Genomic DNA, 23,382 nt, shown 5'->3' with positions numbered 1-23,382 from the left:
CAGCCATGCGTGTGGCTCAAGCTCCCCGAGATCGTGCACGCACTCAGAGCAGGTGCCAGGCGTCACAGACAATGATGCTCCTCAATTACCATCAGGAGCATCTCACCAACGCCAGATCCTGCTCACCCCTGCCCCACGCAGCTCAGAGCAGGAGACAAGAACTGCAGTGAAGGTGGAAGACAAGCTCCAGGCTTTTTGTGCCAATCACCACCATCGGTACACGGCTGAACTACACAGAAACAGTCACAGGCAAAGAGAAAGTGAGCAAAGGCCACATGTACTCTTTGAAAGATGACACATCCTGTGCCTTCCTCTAGAATCTGAATCCTGAGCAATATTACAAACCACCACAGGGAATACATTTTCTTATGAGCTTCTTGTGAAGCTGGTCACACAGTCAACAGATACTGCTAGCCTGTAATCCCCCTTGCTGGATCCAGCACAGATATAGTGTGGCCTCTATAGGGTGTAAGAAAAAGAATTTAAAAGTTTAATTTAATACTTAAATGATAGCCCTTGATGAAATATTCTGGTCATAATAATATGACCTTATTTCACCACTACTATTGGCTTTTCTTACCTACTGTTTGTGACATTGAGTTGAACCTTGTTGAAACCAGTAAGTTGTGTAAGTTGTTGTGTAAATTTCACAACAAAGCAAGGTAAAAGTTCCACCAGGCTGGTGAGCAGGAAAAATGCAAAGTCACTTTGGATTATGTACTAGAACTGGATTTCTAATTTCAGCCTGAAGCCAGCCCTGCACACAAACAGGAATGGGGAACATGAACTTGACCACCTGACTAAATCTTTCAAATACTGGAACTGTTGTGTGTATGCGATTAAAAGTTCAAGTTTCCTCCTGACCATCAAGCTCAAACTGACCTGAGTGAGGCAAGAGAGAGCCCTTTCACCTTGATAAAACCTCATTAAGGTGAATATGGACAGACACAGCTATCCATCAGTGTTTTTCCCACTATAAGATCAGAGTCTGGTTTTGGGAAAAGAAGAAAAGCAATGAAGAAAGACATAAAAAAAAAATATTTTGGCTTTAGTCACTGAAAAAATAAAATGCAGATAATTGTCTTTTATTCAGATGTTAGAATGTGTCACTTGTCTGGTGACCACCAAAACTGGTCCTGAGACAGAAAAAGTCAACTCCTGAAATCAAGACAGTCAAACAAACAGTAGCCAGTTGTCTGTGGTTTTTTTAGTAAACATGTAATTTAAATTATTAAATAAATCCCGATTCAGTACAACACAACATCTGATTTGACCTTGCCTGTTTTAAGAAGAATAATATAGTAGATTCTAAAATTATATACAGTAAAAAGCAAAACCAAAAAAACAAACAGCAACAAAAAAACCCACAAAAACAAACAAATAAACAAAACCAAACCTCTTTTTTTTTCTGCTTTAAAATCAATTTTAAAAAGACATCAGGTTGGGAGAGTAAAAGAGGCTTGGGAGAAAATGATTATAAATTTCAAAGGTCTGTCTTCTGCACACACAAAGAACAGCGAGTAGCACCAGGTGGTGTAGATCATCTGGCTTCTTGTAAACAGACTGAAGCCTCACAAAGGTAATACCTAGAGGAATTATCTTAGTTTTTCATCTGTAAAGACAGAAACATTCATCAACCAGCAAGTCATTCAGGTACATTATATTTTTCAAATATGTTGTGTCCACTGACTACCAAATGGTTGTGCCTTCTAAAAAAGATCACTAAACATTGTCCAAGACCCCAAGATAGTTCTTAAGAGCTACAAGATGAAAACCACTCATTTTTGTCCTCTAAGGGGAACTGAAGGAGCCACATTAACTCCTGACACAGCACTCAAGTGACAGAAGTCTGAGCACTTGGATAGAGCCTTCCAGAAACACAGATAATTTACAGCTATTTTCCCTTCTGCAGATATATCACCTGAACGTAAAACTGTAATTTTTGCAATAAATATGACTCATCATTCAGCAGCGAGGTGAGAATAAATCTGGCTAATTTATCAAACCGAATGCCAAAACATCATTAGCACAGTTAATGGAAGTTGTTATTGGATGCCTTGTCCCAGGGGAGCCTTGGTTTAAAAGTACTATCAGAGGAAGTGTTGGATATGAAATTGTATCCTATTATTCATAAGGTGATGGCTGTGGATGCTTCAGTCAGTCAATCCAAGCTTTTATTTAAAATGGAGAATCCCAGCATTAGCCTGATGTAATTTGAAATCCCATCTTGGGTCACAAGCCGATACATTTACCAGAAATGCTTCACCTTTGGTATGATTGCTCTCAGAAAAGTCTGTAAAACCAGACTTTGCATTCAGGGAAGAGATTTACACTAAGAAGATCTTGGTACAACTCCTTATTTTTTCTAGGACTTTCTACTTCTCCATCAGAAAAGATGTGCTGGCCCTGCTGCCTCAGGAAGCCCTTCTCAGAGCAGACACCTCCTTGTTACAAATAGGTCAATAAACTCCAGGTGTCAAATGCAGTGACACTACAAGTTCACACAAGCTCACTAGCAACATGCAATGTGAAACATGAGTACACACAGATGGATTTACTGAAGGCCCCAAAAATGATGCATTTTCCATATGAGCAAGCCCATGAGAGTGCTGTAGGGTGTGGAAAAGCAGAATGAATATTTGAACCCCTTTTCTTCTTCCCTCCATGTTCATCACAGCACCAACTCTTCAACTACAACCCTGAAAAGCCAACAAAAAGCTTTGAAACTGTAATATTCTTTCGTCAGGATCACAGCCACAACACACTGCTGCACTAAGAATGGTTTCCAGCACAAACCTGAAGTCAGACACAGCCTCTGGTCCAGCCTTGCCCAGGGCTGAGCGTGTCCCATGGATCTTGGCTGCTGCAGAGCTGCATGAATGGACATCCCCAATCCTGGCCTCATTCTGCACAGAGCTCACTGCAGGATTCAGACCTCTGTCCTTATGATGGGCATTCAAACCCATAGAAAGACTTGCTATCCACTAAAAGCAACATTTTGCATGCCATGATGTCCCTGGCGCCTAAGATAACAGGCAACCAAAGCTGATTCAACATCAACTTCAATCAAGAAAAGCGAGCTCAGTCTGAAAATTCCAATCCAAATATACAGGACTTCCCACCTACACTTCATTCAGCCAGGCCCACAGACAAACCAGTGGCTGCCACATCCACCACTGAGAGAGGCTGAGAACTCCAGAGCACTCAGGCAGTCATATTTCTATATTTAGGATTAAACTCTTAATATTTAGTGTGCTTTAAATTGATATCTTACTGCTGTTCCTCATTACAGCCTAAAAAAGCAGTCAAACTGGTAATTTTTTTTCATACAATATTAATCTTGCTTTGAAAAGATTTCCACCTCCAATAACAATTGCCAATTCAACACCTCTGAACTGAATATAAAGAAATAGAGATTGGTTAAGTTCAAGTACTTTTTATTACATCTAATAGCAGTATCCCTCTAAAGGAAAACAATGTCCTTGAAATTTACGAGCTCCATGAACCTCTGAGCCTATTTAAAATGATCTTCACTTTTCCATAAATTCTACTATTTGCACAGAATTTAAGCACTGGTGGAAGTTACCCATCTATTTCACATCATGTAACTTATGCAAATAATTCATTCAAGAAGGATCAAATGTATTATTTTACTAGCACTACACGAAAATGTGCCATAGTGCATACATTTTTGAGCAGAGAGCAGAGCATAAATTTATTTAAATGAATGGGTTCACTGCTGCTGGACACCTCAGAGCTGAACGTGCAGCCCGGCTGTGCTTGCAGGACTGGGTACTCAGGCTTGCTAAGGCAGATCTGAGCCCAGCAGCTTCCACTGCCGCCGCTTTTCACCCAATGCGAGCGTAGCGAAGGAAAGCTCAGCTCCGTGCATAGATGTAGCAGAGAATGAAAACGTGAAATGCAGCTGCCCACGTCCTGCCAGCCCGCTCAGCGAGCCGGAGTTCCGAACCAAAAGCGGCGCGCACGGACAATGTGATGTGCAAAAAACCCCCTCCGCTGGGGTTGGCATATTTTAAGATGCCTGGGGAGAGGGAGGGCTGAGCGCTGCCGGGGGCCTCTCCCGCCGGGTGCCGAGGGCAGGGGCGAGGCTCCGGCTCCGGCACGACCCCCGCCCCGCCCCGGCTGCCGGAGGGTCCCCCGGGGACAACCCCATCCCTCACGATGCCTTAGATCCTGTCGCCCGGGAGCATCAGGCGCAGCGATCTGGTGATGAAAACTTCGATTTTGCGAGAATGACATCCAAGTTCGGCTGCTCCCCGGTACTGTGTCTCATATGCCGCCCGAGAGAAGCGAGCCGGTGCCGAGAGACGCCGCAGCACCCCGCCAGCCTCAGCCCCGCCAGCCCACGGGGCGGCACCGTCGGGCCAAGGGACGTGACGGCCGCCCGGCCGCTGCCAAAATCCCCCCGGAAAACCTCCCCGGCCTCCGGGGCCGCTCCCGGCCCGCCCCGAGCGGAGCGGGCGGCGATGAGGAGCGCCCCGCACCGCCGGCAAGCCCCGGCTGCTCCCGCCGCGCCACCGCGGCCGGGGCAGCATCCCCCGCCCGTGCGGCTCCCCCGGCGCAACTCGCGGGGAAGCGGAGCGCAAACTACTGCGGGACCCGCTGCCGCCGGGGCCGGGCTGACCGGCATCCCAGCCCCGATGCGATCCGGACTGGGTCCCCTCCGGGCGGCCCCAGCGCATCCCCGAGACAGCTCCGCGGGGCTCCCTCTTCCCCCCGGCCGAACCGCCCCGAGGGCGCCCGTGTCCCCCGTCTTCCTCCCGCACACTTTTCTTCGGCTCCGCACAACTTCTCCGGGACGGCGGCCGTCCCCCGCCCCGTCCATCCCCGGCCCCTCGGCGCCTCCCGCCGCGGGTCGCACCTGGTCGGGCTGCGGCGGCGGCGGGTTCCCCCTGCCGCCCGGGTGCGCCGGCTGCTCCTTCATGGCTGTCATCGCAGGGGCTCGGCGCGGCGGCTCTCACTGCTGCTGCGGCCCCGGGCACCCCTCCCTCGGCGCCAGCCGCATGACACCAGCCTCCCCTGGAAGTGGCGCGGCGGAGGAGGAGGAGGAGGAGGAGAAAGAGGAGGACGGGCGGGGGGCGCGGAGCCGCCGCCGCGGCAGCTCCGATACCGCAGTGCCCGGCGCGCCGGTGCTCAGGGGGCGCCCGGCCCCGCCGTGCCCCGCGCCGGGCGGCGGCAGCGCAGCAGCGCCGGGCGCGGCCGCGGAGCGCCCCGAGCGGGCACGCTCTGCCCGCCCGCCCCGCTCCCCCCGCCCCGCCCGCCGTGGGCCGGCCCGCCGCCGCCAGCAGGTGTCACAGCCGCTCCCGCCGGCCCGGGAGAGACCATCCGCGCCCCCGCCACGGGGGCGTCGCTGCCGGCTGCGGCGGGGCCGCGCCGCCGAGACCGCCCCGCGGGGACCGGCCCCGCCGCTGCTGCCCCGCCGGCGGCGGCAGAAAGCAGCAGAGGGGCCAAAGGGAAGGAAAGGGTGAAGGGAGCTGCGCTGCTCTCTTGCTGTGACGCTTCTGGTGCCAAAGAGATCCGGCAGGGCAGGAGCTGTCCCGCCGCTGTCCAGCCCCGCCGCTGTCCGGCCCCGCCACGGCGTTTCAGCAGCGAGCGGCCAAAGGCGCATCTCCTCGGCTCTGCCGGAAGGAATGTTGCCAGCCCCGGCTCAGCATGGGGCATCACAAGCCTGGTTTGCACCAAGATACTCACCTTGGGAAGCCCAAGGTTTTAAAGGGGTTCCAAGGACCGTTTTAGCCGAACTCAGCACAGGAGGTCCTGCTATGGAACTAGGAAAAAAGAGAACACCAGGGAAGACCATAGGGATCCAGTGTACCCTGTGTCCCAAAGCCATATCATCAGGTAGCTTCAAGGGGTGTTCTATGTAAGGATGAAGGAAGGAGACCATCTCCAGTTTGATTCTGACCATGAAGTAAATGGTTGAACTGTGAAGACAGATGATGACTCAAGGCATAGTGAACACAAGACTTTGTAATGGAAAAGAACCTCAAATCCAAGCAGGTGGAATACCTAGGCTTGGGCTGGGCTGCTTCAGGTTGGTTTCACGCCCCAGCACTCGGGAGGATGGAGAACACAGGACTGTCTCCATGCAGGAGATGGAGCACTGGGATGGGAACGAGTGGCTGGCAGGAGAGAGCCCCAGCACTCTTAGCCTGGGTCTCAGGAGGCTGCGAGGTAGAAGGAAAGCTGTCAGCACATAGTGAGAGGAGCTTTTGATCATTTTTAATATATTTTGCAGCAAATCTCACAAGAAAGGTCAATTCTGACTGGATGGTGAGCATAATTAATAGCAGTGACAGAGATCTAAGATTTCAGCCTATGGTGGGAACTGTTTAAAAAGGGATAGGAAGATGACATGGGACTGAGGAACTACACACCAGGCAGACATAGAATAGAGAGAACTGAGTGTTTCCACCTTCCACTATCACCCATCGCTGTGTTGGCTCGTCCACCATCAAGAGGCACAAAAAAACCCCAAGCAAATAAACTTTGCAAGCACCTAGACAAAAATTAGATGATGACTAATAGCCACCATTAATTTGTCAAGAGTTTATCACGTCAAACAAACCTAATTTCTTTCTTTAATAGGCTAACAAGCCTGTCAGCAGGAGAGCAGTGAATGTCACCTAGATTGACTCACAAGGGTTTCCAGCACTGTCTTCCAGGACAGTTTCATCTGGTAGAGAAAAATATCATCTAAGTAAAACTAAAACAAGTATCCACAAAACTGTTTCTCCAGCATCACTTCTGTTTGCTCTTGCCAGCACTGGCAGGGCAGCTGTTGAATACAGGAGCCAAGGTCAGGGAATGCACACCAGCACTGACATGTAGCAAGGAGAAGAATCAGAAGTGTGGCAAGCACATGCTCTAAAGGAAAACAGAAAATGACCTGGATTAGTTAGTCTTAAGGAAAGAAAACTGGCAGCCGATATGGAAACTATGTTCAAATGCTTAAAAGATGCTACTAAAGAATGAAAATAATCTTTGATTATTGTCTAAATGTCTGTCTGGAGCAATATAATTGGTGATGCCCAAAGTAGGAGAACTGTCTAAATTAACTGACTCAATCTCTTGTTGTTGCTGACTTTATGATCCCTCTCCAGCAAAACACTGAGGGCCACCACACAGTCCCCTGCATGAGACCCAAATACAAGATTGTTCTTACTGCACAGCTGCTTTCTCTCAGCTCAGGAATCAGCATCAGAATCCTGAGCTCCTGTGCTTCTCTTGACGCCATCTCTTCCCTTACCTCTCCCTTTTACATATCTATTTTCCCTCTTATAATTCATTATTTCCCATCCCAGCTGCTGTCAGCCCTGTCCCTTTACTTCCTTGCCCTCTGCTCCTGTCTCTTTTTGTTTAACATTTGCACCATGCAAAGAAAAAGCAGGAGGGCAGCAAAGGTGGCATCTTGTGCACTCCCATGCCAACTGCTCTGCTTTTCTTCCACAGAGTAGCCTTCACTGCCAAGCCTGCCTTTGTTTTGGCTGCATTCTGTTGGACTTGGGGTCTTGTTTGCACAGGGAAACTCAGATTTTGCCTGTGGCCTCTAGGTGCTACAGTAATACAAATAATAAGTCTTAGAAGCAGACATGTTCTGATTCATGCTGTTTATGGCACAGGTCTATTGCAACTCAGCTAATTATTGGGCCCTCATCAAAGCTGAAGAATTCTGATGATTTAGGGTTTGAATAGGCATGTTTCAATCAAGATTACTTTTAGCTTGTTTTCAATAAGACCCATCGTGATGGAGTTCCACTGTTAATCAAGAAGGAAAAAGACATCAGCAGTCATTTAGCTGAAGCTTGGTTATTCATTAACAACACATTCACTGTGAGGTTTTATCACTCTAATGGACTGACATATGCAGCATAAGCTTCTCAAAGGTTGTGCATGATGGGTTGAGTTTTCATAAATCAATTAGAATTATGGGAAACAAGTATTTTTTGGGAAAGACTTCAGGAATTGGCTGCATACACAATGATTCTTATTTAAAGCTTCCTAAAGTCTCCTATTTACAGCACTCATTCTTACCTTTCATCAATATTTTTGAAAGTTGGTTCATTGGTTTATAGTATTGATGCTTTGGTGATATTTAATTAATTCACCAGTTTTCACCAATGCCTACACCAGCTTTTATTTAGGTCTTTTTTGCAAATTACTGTTTAAAAGTAATTTGACTGGACTGTTTAAAGGAACAGACATTTTACAGCTGTTAATCGGATGTAGGTCTGAAACTGGAGCCTGGTACTAAGATTGCTGCCATATGGGTGATGTAATTAAGTTGTATGGTGTTTATGGTGGTTCTTTATGCCATTCTCACCCAAACACCTCATGGTATCACCAGGGAAAGCACCTATGGCTTGGGTGAAATAGCTGCAGAAAGCAATAGAATTATGGTCTGAATCAGTTCTTTTACATTAATCCACCTTTCAATGGCAATTTTACGTTACAGATTCCTCATAAACTCCTCCATCTCCACACATGAGATTTGGGTGCATGAGTCAAAACACAACATGATTATTTTATCTTCCACATAAGCTGAATATCAGCTCCATCAGAACACTATCCAATCGTTGCAGCTCACAGCACACCATGACTCAATCACACATATGTTTTGTTGACACAGCAGACTAATGTGCAGTAAAAATTTTGGACAGAAAGCCAGGAAACTGAAAAGTAAAGGGGACAGACATATGTGCAAAAAGAATACAGCAGAGGATGCCACATGCAAGGGGAATTCTCCCTTTTCTCCATGAAGAAACCCTGGTGGCTTATCACCCTTCAGGTGATGTTGGGAGCGTGCCCAGGTGCCAAAGGCTGCCCCTGTGCCAGGTTTTAATCACTGCAGAGCCCTGGGACGTGGGCTGGGAGCTGCAGGCTCTGAGCTGCAGGACAGACAGAAAACCAGGTGGTGATCAAGTCCTGGTGATGAAGTGATTTCACTGCCTTGTGTCACGCAGATGCTGCTCTGCAGCAGCCACCACAAAGAGGCACAGCACACTGGCACAGTGCAGGTCCTGGCCCTTCCTCTGGCAGACACCTTTGTGTTCTCCTGCTGCTCCAGTGGTGGAGTTTCAAAGAACAAACCTGCATCAGTTTTGTTTTCTGTGTTTCATATGGCTCTCTTTACTGTGCAATTGCAGTGAAGATATAAGTACTACCTATTTATAAGCATTGCCATAGAAATAAGAAGCCACTTTTACCCTTTACATCCAGCTGAGCCATTCCTACAAAAAATGTCTGGGTTTTTTTGTGATCCAGTCAATTGGTAGAGCACCAAGTCTGATGGAGTCCAAGAAGAGTTTAGCCAATCCCCTAGGGCACGCAGTGTGACTCTTGGGGATGGTTTGTGAAGGGCCGGGAGATGGATTTGATGATCCTTGTGGGTCTCTCCCCACTCAGTTTATTCTGATTATTCTGTCATTCTGCAGTTGAGATTAAGACTGTCAATCACACCTAGCCAAGAAGTTCAGCACTCAGGCTCTTAAAACTGAGGGAAAAAGATTCTCATCATGTCACCCACAGCCTCTGTGCAGTCCAGCTGATGACTTTATGAGTGCTGCAAGGTCATGGCTTGAGAGCTTGTCGATGGCTTTTTCAAATCAAATCTTATGAATAAACTCTGATTATGGATTTCTGATTAATTTTAAAGCTCTGGCAACTGGGCTAAAAAAAATCCTTGAAATTATAAAGGTGAATTTAAAAATCAAACTAACATCATCAAAACCCAAGGAAAGTTAAGATGATTGTTCCTCACTTGTGTTTTAAGTGGATTTGTGGGCTTGCAAAAACTAAAGATAGTTCTTCAGAAGAAAACCACTCTGAGTCACATAAAGCTGAAAAACAGATTGTGGTTTTGTACAGAATGCTTTTTAAATTATGACTTTAAATAGCTGAATATTTGAACTTTGCTTCTTAAGAAATTCTTTGATAGAGGGAAAATTCCAGGCACCTTCTGCATTTAGAAACACATTTCATTCTAACACCTGCTTCAGTGAAAAGCAATTTTCTTTGTGAATAAATTGTACTCATGTTTTTCTCTCCTTGTCTTGTTTTAGATAAAACAATCAATGCAAACACTGAGTTAATACAAATAAATGCAAATATATTCCAGCAGGAAAGTTACAAGACTTATTAAAATACACATGCGAATATTTCAGTGAAAGTACAGAGAACAAGACCAAGTACAGACAAAAATAACTCTCATCATCCAACAAACAGCATATTCTAATAGTTCAAAGGGCAGGCCTGACCTATTCCCAAAGTCTTTATGGAGCAACTCTATCCAAATGTATTTGTGGAATTTAAATCCTAATGGTGGCTTCCAGCAAAAGATCCAGATCTCACAAGCAGTTCACTAACATGAAACAGCTATAATATTAATAATAATATCATATAAAACTACTCTTGCTTATCACTAACATTATTTTTACTCAAGAAAGCAGTTATACAAATCATAGAATAGGCTGGGAAGAGGCAAGACTAAATCTTAGACTTTGAAACATACATTTCCCATACTCTGAGCATTGCACTGTGTCTTTAATCTGGCAAAAGTTACTCTAAGAGCTCCTCACCAATGAAAATTTGTTACAGCAGAGATTGCATGTAAAAGCTTTCAGCTTACTTTGTAACTCTTAAGAAGACACACCTGAAACTGAGGGAGAAATCAGTATGATTTATACTCAGGATCAGCCCATACAGTGAAAAAAATTTAAGGTTCACACTTTCAAAATGTTCCTAATGAATATTCGTAGTAAAATATATTAATCCAGAAATACAGGGTAACCATATATTTGCAAATCTGTCAAAATTTTACAGATTAAATAAGTTCAAATTTGGTCAACAAATGACTGGTCTGGGAATTCGGAATTCTCCTATTAACCTGTTAACAGAGGTATAAATCAGACATGTGTCCAGAAAAAGCAAAGAGATCACTAGAGTAGCCTCATGGGTTAAACCACAAATGAGAGGCTGATTTCTTTTTCTCCTTGATGGTTGCCACGGAGCTGTTCCTCAAAGGACTTCATCCTGCATGGATATTCATGGATATTCAGTGGTTCCCTGAGGATCCCCTCAGTGGTGAACAACTGATAAAGAACTGAGATCAATATTCAGGCCCAGGTTATGACCTAAATCACAGTTCACAAAAATGCAGTTGGCCTATTCAGGAATCCAAGATCTCCTTGCTGCTCCTGGAAGACCAGTCAGATTCACAGATATTTAACCATGAGGGATGCAGGAAGTAATGGGATGTTAAACAGAGCCTCAACAGATTAGGCACTTACTACTAAAATTTACTCAGATTGGATGCTTCAATTAATTTCGGCCAGAGAGAAAACATTCCAATACCAATATAAATTATTATCTTCTCCTATTCTAAAATCTTGTAAAAATCTATATAATTCCTTGGCTTTTTTGATCAAAATTCATTTTTGTAGACTGATTTTCTCTGAAGTACTTTCCATCCAGCTCCAATTCACTCTACAAATAAACCAACAAGCCTCATGAAGCTAACAGTGATTAAACACCAAATTTCTGTTGAGAATTGTTTTCCTTTGAAACAGAGATATGACTACATGTACTTACATTATGCTGAAAATTAAAAAAATCTTCCAACACTGCACAGTTTGGGTTTAAAAATGTCAACTCCACTGGCCAGCATTATTCTAGGATGCCTTAAAACACTGAGGGGAAGCAGTGGAGCACAGCAGTGCCTGTTCTCTGTTCAACACCCTTGATTCTATTAGCAGAGAGCAGTTCTTAGCATCCCAAAGGACTTATGACTACATCAAAGGGAAGGGGAAGAGGTTTTGTGTAAAACTGGACAACTGAGGTTTATTCCATGCTGTTACTGCAATATGGAATGGGGCTGTCACAGAACTTGGTGCTAAGAACCTGCTCATCCACTGCAGGTGTTACATAATGAAAGGCATCAGGCAGTTGTACAATAATACATGCATCCATTATCCAAGATTTGTGTAATACCTTCTCCTTCCCAAAGGATCTGAAAATGTTTTACAAACCGATATACAAATTATCCACACAGAAAGCTATTCATCCATCAAGGAAACACAACTACAGCCCAAGGCAAAGCAGAACATCTATGTGAATACACACCAAAACAAAAAAAAAAAAAAAAAAAAAAAGCCTTTAGTAAATGAAGGATGTATTCTCCAGTCAAAGCTGTGAGGAAAATGTTAAGTATACAATATGTGAGTATTCAAGACTTAAGAATAATTTTGCTTTTATAATGCAAATTCTTCAATAAAATACTGTAGGATCTCTCTTGGACATTGGCAATTGCAACATTAAGTGAAATAAGCAAATATTTAAGAATATTAAGTATATCAATAAGTTCTAAGACTAGTTTATTGCATGTCTTCCTTCTTGTTTCCAAATACTGTTGCTGCATTAAAAAAAAAACAAACTGTTGATGTTGTCTATCTCAGAAACAGAAGTATGTAAAAAATAGAGGAATAATTAGGAGAAGACAGTACCTTACTCAGCAATAGTCTACTCAATTCCTATCAGCACAAGTTAATGGAACCAAGTATTTCCAAAATAAAAAGCATCACCCCAAATGAACTCAGCATTCTGGCTGAACTCTCATTTCAGTCCTAGTTCTGATTATGGTGACCAGACATTTCATTTGGATCTTATTCTGAGACTTTTCAGTTTGGCAGTCACTTCAGCACTTCTGCTCAATAAAGAAGGTGGCGGAGATACTTAAGAGTACTTGAAGTCATGGAGTGTGATTTGAGGCAAAAGAGAGCTCTTTCCCTTTCAGTACTGGAACCAAGAATCTCTAATTAGAAGCAAGTGTGTAAGGAAAAATGCAGACCATGGGAAAATAATACAGTTGAAGACTTAGAAGGAGGCAGAAGCGTTACAGAAAGTTTGTGATTATTTTTAACTTTGAGAACTGGGCACAAACCTCAAACGTCCCAAGTGTGCTGACAGTGTCCTCTCAGGAGACTTACACAGGACCACATATTGACACATAGGTACTTTGATTCCAAAAAAAATATCTAAAACCCAGCCTCAGCACCATTACTCATCTGGGAGTTGCATTCAGAAACCCTCTTGAGGATTTCGACAGGCTATTGGGCAGGAGAGGCAGATAAAGAATTGCTGATGCTTCTAACCCTGGAGAATGCAGGAGGTTTGAGAAAAATAAAATGCTATTAAGGAGAAGAACTATCCTTCACTTTGTACCCCTAAGCTAGGCTGGTACAGTGAAAAAAAACACAGGGATGGGCAAAAAAGGGAATATTACGAAAGTCTGAAACTCTCAGGCCAGCTATTTCCTTGGGAAATTAAAGCAGAGTTATAGGAAAGGAAAAAAGGGAGCCCCCAGTTAAGTATCTAAGGCAGTGATATGTAAATGCCATGAAAATGAAAACAGCCGCAAGAGGTTGAAATTTTTGCACAAGGTCAATAATGGAAGCAGCATTAGAGCATTAATGGGATGTGCTGTGGAACTGGGATTTTGCTGTAAAAGGGCAACAAATTGTTCAAGAGGAGCAGGACAAGGGAAGGGGAGGTGTTGCCTCTGTACCAATAACACCTCTGCTGGTTCTGAAATCTGCAGCTCCACCAGCCAGAGGGAATTCATGTCTCCTTGAATGACTGCATAAAGATAAAAGGAACCACGACTAGGGGTGCTGTACTGCAGGGAGTCATTCTTTCACTCTTTAACCTTGAAAATCAAGCACAAGCCCCAGGCTCCACAAACATCCTGAGATTCATGTCTATGTATTGATGGGAGTAATGTGCAGATGCACCCTCAGGATGCACCAGGCAGCAGGAAGGATTTTTATTATACAGTTTATGTCAACTTTCTGAACACACCAGGGACGGTATTTTGTCTTCCAAAAGGAAGGAGAAACCACCAGGGAAATAGAAGGAACATAAAAGAACTGGTTAAGAATCTAAAGTTGTAAAGTTATTCCAATGAGAAGATTAGGAAAAAAATGAGAGAAAGGTGAAAGAGACAAGCCTTCTGCAAAAGCAAACTTCAAAAGAAGAAGGAGAAAAGGAATGAGGCTGATGTTTCCGATACTCCTGTCACACAAAAAAAGCCCTGAGGCTAGATACTTAGTTAACTATATGCTCACCAATTACGAAGACCAGAACAGGGAAATAAAAATAAAAAGGAAATAAACAAATAGATAAATCAACAAATCAATCTCACTCAGAAATATTTGAGGCTTCAGCCATCTCTGAACTATTTAAGAAAAATCTCTGAGAAGTTCAAAAAGACAGGGTAATGCTGGTGGATTCGAGAATGGCAAAAACTCTAAGGAAGGGGAGAATGAAGTACACAGAAGCAGCTTAGCTGTTAGGTCTCAGAAAAGAAAAAAAATATATATCTAAACAACTTAGGTTTACAGACAATGAGGTGATTAAAAAAGCAAGCATTAATTTATCTTGACAAGATAATATCCAGCCTATCTCATTTCACTCAACCAACAAACTAGGCATAATCAGGACAAAGTGCTGCAAGACTTCAAGAACAATACCACATGATTTTCTTGTAAGAAAATTAGATTTAGATGAAATTATTGTTGCACAGCTGTTTGACAAGCTGTGTGAAATGTCAGTTCTTAATACTGAATTGTCAAAAGGGGAAGTATTTTCAATTAGGAACTCTCCCGGACTTTTCGTGCAAGTCCATCACAATTCATCACTATTTCAGCTCTTGGAGTGTTCTTACAGACAGTTAAGAACAGAATCAGAATTGGAAGCAGGCTGTAAAAATGATCCAAAATCAACAATGTGAAACTCAATCAAGAAGTGTGTGAAGTGCTACCCACACAGAGCTGAAATCTGTGCAGAAAAGCAACAAGAGGATGAACTGCAGCCCAGAAGCAGCACAGAGACATTGCTCCATACTCCATCTTGCAGTGGAAATTATAAAATCATGGAATGACCTGAGCTGGAAAGGACCAACAAGGATGGAGTCCATGACCCAAGAGCAAAACAGGAACTCTGCAGGCTGATGCTGCTACCCAAAAACCACTTCTCAGTCCCGGGAGAGATGAAGAGAAGGGCTTATATATATGCCAGCAAAACCAATATTTGATGTGATTAATATCGATCTTGTGTGTCTGTTGTTAATTTTGGTTGCTGTACTGCCAAAAAAAAAAAAAAAGAAAAAAAAGAAAAAAAAAAAAAAAGGTGGGGAGCAACAAGGGGAGTAATCAGAGGAGTAATCAAGAAAGTCTGAGGAGCAGTTAAAGACATTTGATTTATTTAATCAAGAGAAAACAGAATTACATTTAGCTTTCCTGAATCTGGTTAATCTCCCAGCATGTGAAAAGTTGCTAAAAGATAGTGGACACCTGGGTTTTTTCAAAAGCCTGTTCTGGAGCAAGACAACCATTTCCACTTCAGAAACCACAGGAATGCTTCAGGAGCATGATTCTTCCTGATGATAAGGAATTTCCCTCATTACCAACTGGATCTGAATTGCCCGGGTACTGCCAGAGGTGGTTTTCAGGAACTTCAGGAGAAGGAGCAAGAGGAATTTGAGGATTTCCTTCAAACCCCCAGTTTCCAGGTGCTTGGCATTCCCTTCCCTTTCTGTCCCACACTCATGTCTTCATGGCAGCAGGGTTCAGGCCTGAATTCACTTTTAAGCCACCCAGACTGCTGTATAAATAAACCCAATGACACTTTACCACATACCTGAAATTAAGCACTTGCTTAAGTGCTTTGCTCAACAGCAATATACTTTAAGCACATACTTTAAAACTCTGCAAACTGTGTCTTTATAGCTTTCCAAAGTCATTACAACGGTGACATGGGTCTAAATTATTGCTACACAGGAAGGTAACTGCCTTCTATAAGAAAGAGACCTGGAAAAGGGGAGAAGAATGCAAAAGAAGACTTCTAATCTTAATTTTCTACCTTCACATTATTTTCAGGGCAAACTGATGAAAATGATAGACTTCGGCATAGTCGTGTTCTTAGAGAAATCAATTGTGATGTCCATTTTATCTTCAATCACACTCACCCAAATATAGCTGACAGCAGGCTGTAGCACTCCCATACACACATGGGAATTTGAGAACAAGCTCTTTACACCTAATCAAATCAGCTTTATGCAATGTACTCAAATGTAATTTTAAAGCAGAATGAATGGGAGAGCTTTCTAAAGATTGGATGTTTTTCAACCAAAAAAAACCCAAAAAACCACTAGATGGTTGCCTCAATGCTACCAGATATGACTGGTCGCATAACAACTTGTTTTTGCAGAGAAGAAAAATATCCATGAGTCCACATGCTTTCATATTTTCTTGCCTGGATCCCTTTTCCACTCCAATGAAACACATCCTTATTCTGACCCTTGAGTTCACACACACTGACAGATATTTCAGGTTAGTCTACATTTAGCTGTCTGATCACAGGACCTTCAACAAAAGATAATCTCTGTGTTTGCTCATAGAGTAGCAGGTAAAAGACATTGCAAGAGACATTGCACGACTGTAATTTACTATATTACCTGCCGGCATGCACAGCTTTTTCTTTTTAATTGTATATTTTATGGTATGCTTAAACTGTGTTTAATTACTTGTTGCAGAGTGAAATCTTCACAAGGTTATTCTGTATCACACCTTTCAACTTGACTTTATTTAAAGGAGATGTCTTATTATCTTCCTAATCTTGAAGCACAGTCTACCATGTGAAGGAAATCATATTTAAACACAAAGATTTAGACACTATTTTTCTGAAAATCTGTCACCACTGGATTTTCATGGAAAGAAAGATAGGAAGAGAAAGTCTTTATCTAAAAAACAGACTGTCAGAAAATTATTAGTAATTCTTAGTGTTCATACAGTCACTGTTAAAAGTGACATTATCAGTGATGTGTCATCAAGAAGAAGAATTGCAAAGCCACAAAGAAGACAAAGTAATTTGCAAAAGCACAGTAGCCATCACAATGATGCCAAGATAGCTTTAAATGATGGAAATTCTATGTATGTTTATGCACTAAAGAGTCTAAAAAAACCACTGGGGTCAGGTCAAAATTTGACATAATTTTTACTACATTAATTATATTTAATGTCTAAAAATCAGTGTTTGAAAACACATCCAAAATGATTTATTTCCCACTGAGGACATGTCCTTGTTTATCATTTCTTGTCCTATAATTATAAAAAAAAAGAATTTGAAAAATCACAGTTCTACCAGAGGCAACTATCCACTGCTTCATTAAACATGAACAGCTTGAAGTCACATTTTGGAGGTGGTTCATGAAATGGTGTCAATAGGGTTTACACCACCTTATCCAGCAGCCACAATGTTCTGCAACATTTACCCCTTAAAGGAGAAAGAAATAATTCCGATTAATTCTGGTTAATTTTGTTCCTAGGGTCTACTCTGGACAACAATCACCAAAGTTAAAGCCTTTTCCAGAGTCCTGCATTTCTTCAGGGTAACTCAGTTAGCTCCAGCCTCAACCAGCATAACTTGGGAAGCAACAGTCAAATATTCAGACACTGGCACACAAAGAGAATCTCCAAATCTTGCCAAAAAAAGGTCTTTTGCTTTGATGCTTAGGTCAGCTTTCAAATGCAGAATTGGCTACCTCACCACAGCAGAAATTGTAAGCTATGAATGTTAATTGACTGAAACTACTCAGCTTAAAGGGGGCTCCAGCTCTCTCCCCAGGTTTAGGAAAACAATTCCCAGTTTCAAAGTGTGTTACTGAAGTGTTAACTTGCAGCGCTTCATCTGGAACCCCCTGACAAGAAGCGCAGTGGCAAATGTGCACTGTGTGGATTTTTAAAGCTGAATTATCAGACTGAGGGGCTCAGCAGTCAGTAAGTCTGGGAGCTGGACCTGGCTTCCTGCCCTTGCAGCACTGGCATCTCTGAGACAGCAGGAGTGTTTCACAGCCTCGCATCCTGTTCCATTTCCAAACCATGGCCAAACAGACACCTAATCATTGATTTTCAGACCAAAAGAAAGAATAGCTGTAAAGTTCTTTTGTCTTCCTAATCTCCGCATAAAACAATCCACTCCTCAAAACAAAAATGGGAACAAAACATTCTGAATTTCCATCTTTTCCTCCTGTTAGTGCTCCTGAAAGAACACTACATTTATTACCTTTCTTAAGAGCTTGTCAAGTAGAGCAATAATCACATTAGAAAATAAGGCTGCAGATTTCAGGATCAATTGTTGAAGTTTTGTTAGTTTGGTTCTGTTCTAACATGACAAGTTGTCTGCTGGGTTGGCCTCCATGGCACTAAAAGGTGCCCATTTTTGCTATAGCTCAGTTGTTTCTCATTCCCAGAGAATAAAGAGAACAAGCTATGTTAGCCCTTCACAAGATCTCTCCAGTGAATGTTCCAGTGAATGGATGCATCTGTTCATTTTGTGGTATTACAAATGCCAAATATTGAGCCTGCTTTGCTGATCTCCTGCATTCTTTGCAATCATTGACATCCCTGTAAAACAAGCAACATACACATTTAGGGTAACTCTTCCTGTGAATTCTGAAAGGTATAAACAAGGGGATAATCAAGCCCACAAGCTAGGGTTATTATTCTTCCCAAATTGCTCTATTAACTTCTAGCTTCCTTCTATCTTTGAAACTTATTGCTTGCTGGTGGAGAAATCTATTTCTTTCTACCCAGTCTTTGGGTAGCATGTAAAAATATCAATAATTTTATATGTCCATATAAAGATCTGATTAACATAGCTCAAGCTTTATTAAAGATGACAGATAAAAGCTAATGGGGAAACCAGTGCCTACCACAAGAAGAATAACAAATCCTAATAGTGAGAGCAGCTACCAACTTGTTGTACAGGATGTATTATAGGGTGTAAAAAAGGAACATTCATTTTCTAAGCAAATTCCAAGCCAAAAGGCAACAGAAAAGCAGCATTATGTAGATGAAGCCTTTCCACATCATTGTAAAAAATAGATTATATCAGCTCACTGACAGCAGCCACAATGTATGGCCATAGAGCAATAATGATATGGTCTAGATAAACCCAGCCCTCCATGAAAGATGCATGCCACGGATTTTTATCTATGGGAAAAGAAACGTGCAACAAACAAACTGAATGCATACATCCCCAAAGACCTTGAAAATTTGGAAAGCATCAGCAGAGGCAACGTGTAGAAACAATGAAACAATGAGTCCAAATGAGTTACTCATCACAACAATGCCATTAAATCCTAAGAAAGGGTGACAGCACTAAAATACTTTATTTGAGAGCAATTCTGACTTCCTAAAGAAGATTTGATAAATGGCCATGTGACAATAAGATGAAATTATTGCCATGTACCACAACCTTTAAATAAACCTGCCAAAAATCACAAGTTTCCAGCACTACTGCAGGAAGGGATGGATATAGTGAGCAGTGTATTTCTGCCCTGACTTAAACAGAAACAACACTCTCTGTGGACATCATCGTGGACAAAGATGTGTTACACATCAGTCCATGAAATGGGGTGGGGTTTAACCTTCCTTTCAGTTCTGAAAAGAAGGTTAATAGTCCCACATTTTCATGACCAGTCTCAACAGACTGGGGCAAAACAGAGAAAAGAGAAATGGGAAGCTAGAACATGAGATAAAACAATGTATCTGGTGAGCCGTGATTTCATTTCAAAATACTGACAATAGTGGACTTCTGATCAATGAAGCTACCGCAGGAAATCAGCCTGAAACTACCACTGTTGCCACAAAAAGCTAACAGAGCCTGCTGCAGTCAAGATAAAAGAATTCTGCATTTATTTATAGTGACTCCTAAATTAGTTACTGAATGCTCAAATCATGGGAAAAGAAATAATAATATGCATTTGGTTTTCTTGCTCTAAGGCCTGAAGGTACAGAATGTCACATGGGATAGATGTGATGTCCATCCTACAGACATGCAGTAGCTTTCCTTTTATGAAAGAAAATGCTCTGTTTTATTACTCTAAACCAACAGATACATTCCAAGATTTTCAAGCAAACCCCACCACTAATATAACTAGATTATATAAGAAATAATTTCTGAGTGTTTTTTAGACTAAGGGAGTAAAAAAAAAAATCATAACAGTCCAGTTCTTGAGACACAACCAAAAATATTTGTTGCATCTATGCTATATCATCTGCTCAGTGAAATTACTGGTTCAAAGGTAAACTTAAGTGCTCTCAGAGGAAATCTCAGGTAATCACACCAAAATACCAAAATAGAGTAGAAAAGGCCACACCTTGATCACTGTAGGTCTGAGAATGACGCAAATGATGAAAGGGCCTAGCTAAATAAGCATTGAGCTATTTGTGCATGAACTCTGAGTGGTAACTTCAGACCTTTGCTTTCTCTTTCACTGTGACTAAGCCTCTCCAGGACTCATGGCACTCCTACATGTAGGGCCATTTATTAAAGAGAAAAGCAAAGCAACTATTTCCCCCTAAATTACTGCTTGGTCATAAACACACTGCAATTCTTCAATGTAATTTAATGTTCTTATTAAAGTTACAGGAAATGGCTAATTGTGTGGGAAATGTTTTTAGTTGTGTTTCACTAAATAATGTTCAGCATTTATCTCCAGATGGGTTAGGTAAGCACATAAACAAACCACAGTAATTTATATCATCCCAATGTGAAAAGAAAGAAGACATCAGAGATCATTTAATAAGACAGAACATCCCTGTGAACCCAGCCTCACAAATAAAACTACTTTCACACCATTTACATCAGATACAGTGCTGGTGCCATAAAGTGAAGACAAAGACTCAAAAAGGAGCCTGAAACACTCTATTCACAAAGTCATTCTGAAGTAACCATAAATGATATAGAATATTTATTCCCTTTTCAGGCACATTAATCTCAGCTGATTATGCTTTCTTGCTTCCAAACAGATTGATTTATCCAAGGGGACACTACAAAAATGGATAAATATTTCACAAATCTAAGTTTTCAAGGAAAATTTTTAGAGCAAATATGAACATCATAAATTTAAACTGGTCAAAACCTTATTTTTCAAAACCAGTTGTGACATCAAAATAATTGTCACAGCCTGGAAACCATGCAGACACCCTTCAGAAACCACATCCTGATTTGCACCTCTTTCCTTCCTGTCCCCTCTCTTCTCTTTTCTCTCTCACGTGGCACAGCATAGGCTCTCAATCTAACAGACCTTTCTTTGGAAGGGGCAGGATTTTTAAAACCAAGGTTTAACACCAGGTGTACCTTGAAAATTCAGACCCAACATTTTATAAAAGAGGGTAATATGAGGTAATACAGATGGGCATAAAGTTCACGCTCCTGTCTGCATCTTCTGTGCTGAGAGAGTTTCAGTCATATTTACTGTAATGGCCTTCAAACTTCATAAAAAAATTTGCCAATATCTCTTTTGATTTTGAAATTAATTTGCCACACACAGGTCTTCCTAGAAACATGTTGATCTTCCCCAAGATTTTGTTAGGCTAATGGAAAAATGTGCTGTTAGTCATAGAGCTCTTTCATTAAAAAAAAACTTTAAAGAATGACAAGATGCAATCTCACTATGATTTTTTAAAGTCAGGAACATAATGGGACTTTAAGGGTAAAACCAAAAATAACAGCTAAATGAGTCAAAATAAAATGTTATCTTAGCAATTTCTTCTTACTTAACTGGAACAAATAATTACATTTGAAAAAAAAAACCACCTCTAGAATTGTTACAGAAAAGGACATATTCCTATTGAAATCATTGGGTTCCAACAAAACTGTGTTTTCTGATGAAAAATTGTCATTTGGAAACATCTCACTCAATCATTCCTAGTTCAAACCCAGCAGCCTCTACTTAAGTATCTTCTAAATGTTTACTCTACTTATTGAGCTAAGGGACAATTTTACTGATCTAAGTTTATCCTGGGGATATTCCAAAGAAAATAAACAGGGAATTAATTTACCATGCTGTTTATAATGACAAAGTGTTGGCATTTTACTCAATATCACCTGTACATTTCTAGATGTAGCAGCTTAGTTACAGCTAATAGATATTGAAAATATGCCACTGATCAATCTTGGATATCTTCCATAGGTATAAACATTATATTCTCTGATTTAAAAAAGAAAAAAAGCCTTATAGCATTGCACTTGCTGAAAGCAACTGCCTACTTAAACTATTCTCAAACTTATTCAGTATCTTTTATTATTAGGAACTCATTATGGGAACTATTCCACAAAGTTTAAAACTTCTTTAATGTTTAATTGCATTTTTGATCATTAATTACATCTGCAGATAGACAGAACTTTTTAAATCTTAATTTTCTCATTTAAGTTTGAAATAGAGTTTGCTACCCAATAAATTTAATTTTAGTGGAAAGACAAGACCCATGTATTGATGAACCTTTTAGAAGAAACCCACAGCTCAATCAGAATAAAATTCTATTTATCTACCATTTCATAATACGAGAATGAAAAAGTCATCTTTGCAGCTGAAATTTTGTGTTCGCTGGAAACCATCTTTAAGATTTATTATTTATACATTTTATAATAGAAACTATGACAGGAAGACTTTTTATTTAGAAATATCTGCTACAGAAGAACAGCCACTGGACTTGCTAGTGAAAGGAGAGAAGTTCTTGTCCTTTATGTCCACTACAAAAACAACAGTAAGGGGTACAGCGCAAACATTGGCATATGAGTGATGGTTGGGCTTGATGATCTTGGAGGCTTTTTCCAAACTTAACAGTTCCATGGCCCAGTGATATCTCATGGTTTGTGAGTCAGCAGCACCTGGTGCAAAGCCCTCCCACCCCCAGGTCCTGTGGGGCAGGGGCTCCTTTGCAGCTCTGGGGTCTGTGAAGGTTTTTACAGAGCACACCGATGGTAGAGCACCAGCACCCTACATCTCCTGTGCTGAAATCACCACCCTTCTCTTCTGGCCTAAATTATCTGAGCTGTGCCTTCACAGACAGGCTGTGAATGAAGAAAAATGATCCTGATGTTCCTGGGTCCTGGCAGGGTGAGAGCCTGGCTGATCTGAGAGAGCCCTCTGCTCACAGACACATAACTCACTCTGCAAAGGACCTTCTAAACCACAACGTGGGAAAGCTTCTGACATGACAAACAGCATTTTGTTCAATTCAACAACAAATAAAAATGCTTTTATTTTTCAAGTAACATTTACCATAGACCCTTTTTTAAACGAGTTATCACTCCAAAGAAACTTTCCTTCTTTGTTTTCTTTTCCCTCCTTACCTCTATCTTTTACAATGTAAATAATTTGAATTATCCTATCTGATCCTTGATTATTTAGGTTGCTTTACTTGCACAACTGTGTTATTTTCCAGTATGGCTTATTTAGGAAATTTAGGCTTATAAGCAACAGATCTGAAAATATTAAAAGTCACATGACCTTAATTA

At 41.6% G+C, this 23,382-nt stretch overlaps 1 protein-coding gene across 2 annotated transcripts in view; it reads right to left on the bottom strand.

Annotated features, from left to right (window-relative positions):
- Window positions 1-23,382, bottom strand: part of DPP10 (dipeptidyl peptidase like 10) — a 431,963-nt gene that overhangs the window by 233,567 nt on the left and 175,014 nt on the right. Inside the window, exon 1 of one of the 2 annotated variants that reach the window (XM_038143003.1) lies at window positions 4,883-5,187. The exons of the other annotated variant lie outside the window; for it this stretch is intronic. Within the exon in view, the coding sequence (XP_037998931.1) occupies window positions 4,883-4,954 (72 nt within the window). The 5' untranslated portion in view covers window positions 4,955-5,187. Of the gene's footprint in view, window positions 1-4,882; window positions 5,188-23,382 lie in introns of those variants that run through there. 2 annotated transcript variants of the gene reach the window in all.

Source organism: Motacilla alba, chromosome 7 (genome assembly GCF_015832195.1).
Source record: "Motacilla alba alba isolate MOTALB_02 chromosome 7, Motacilla_alba_V1.0_pri, whole genome shotgun sequence".
NCBI classification, from domain to species: Eukaryota; Metazoa; Chordata; class Aves; order Passeriformes; family Motacillidae; genus Motacilla; species Motacilla alba.
Note: the sequence above shows the minus strand (reverse complement) of the source record. Positions and strands in the feature narration are given on the sequence as shown.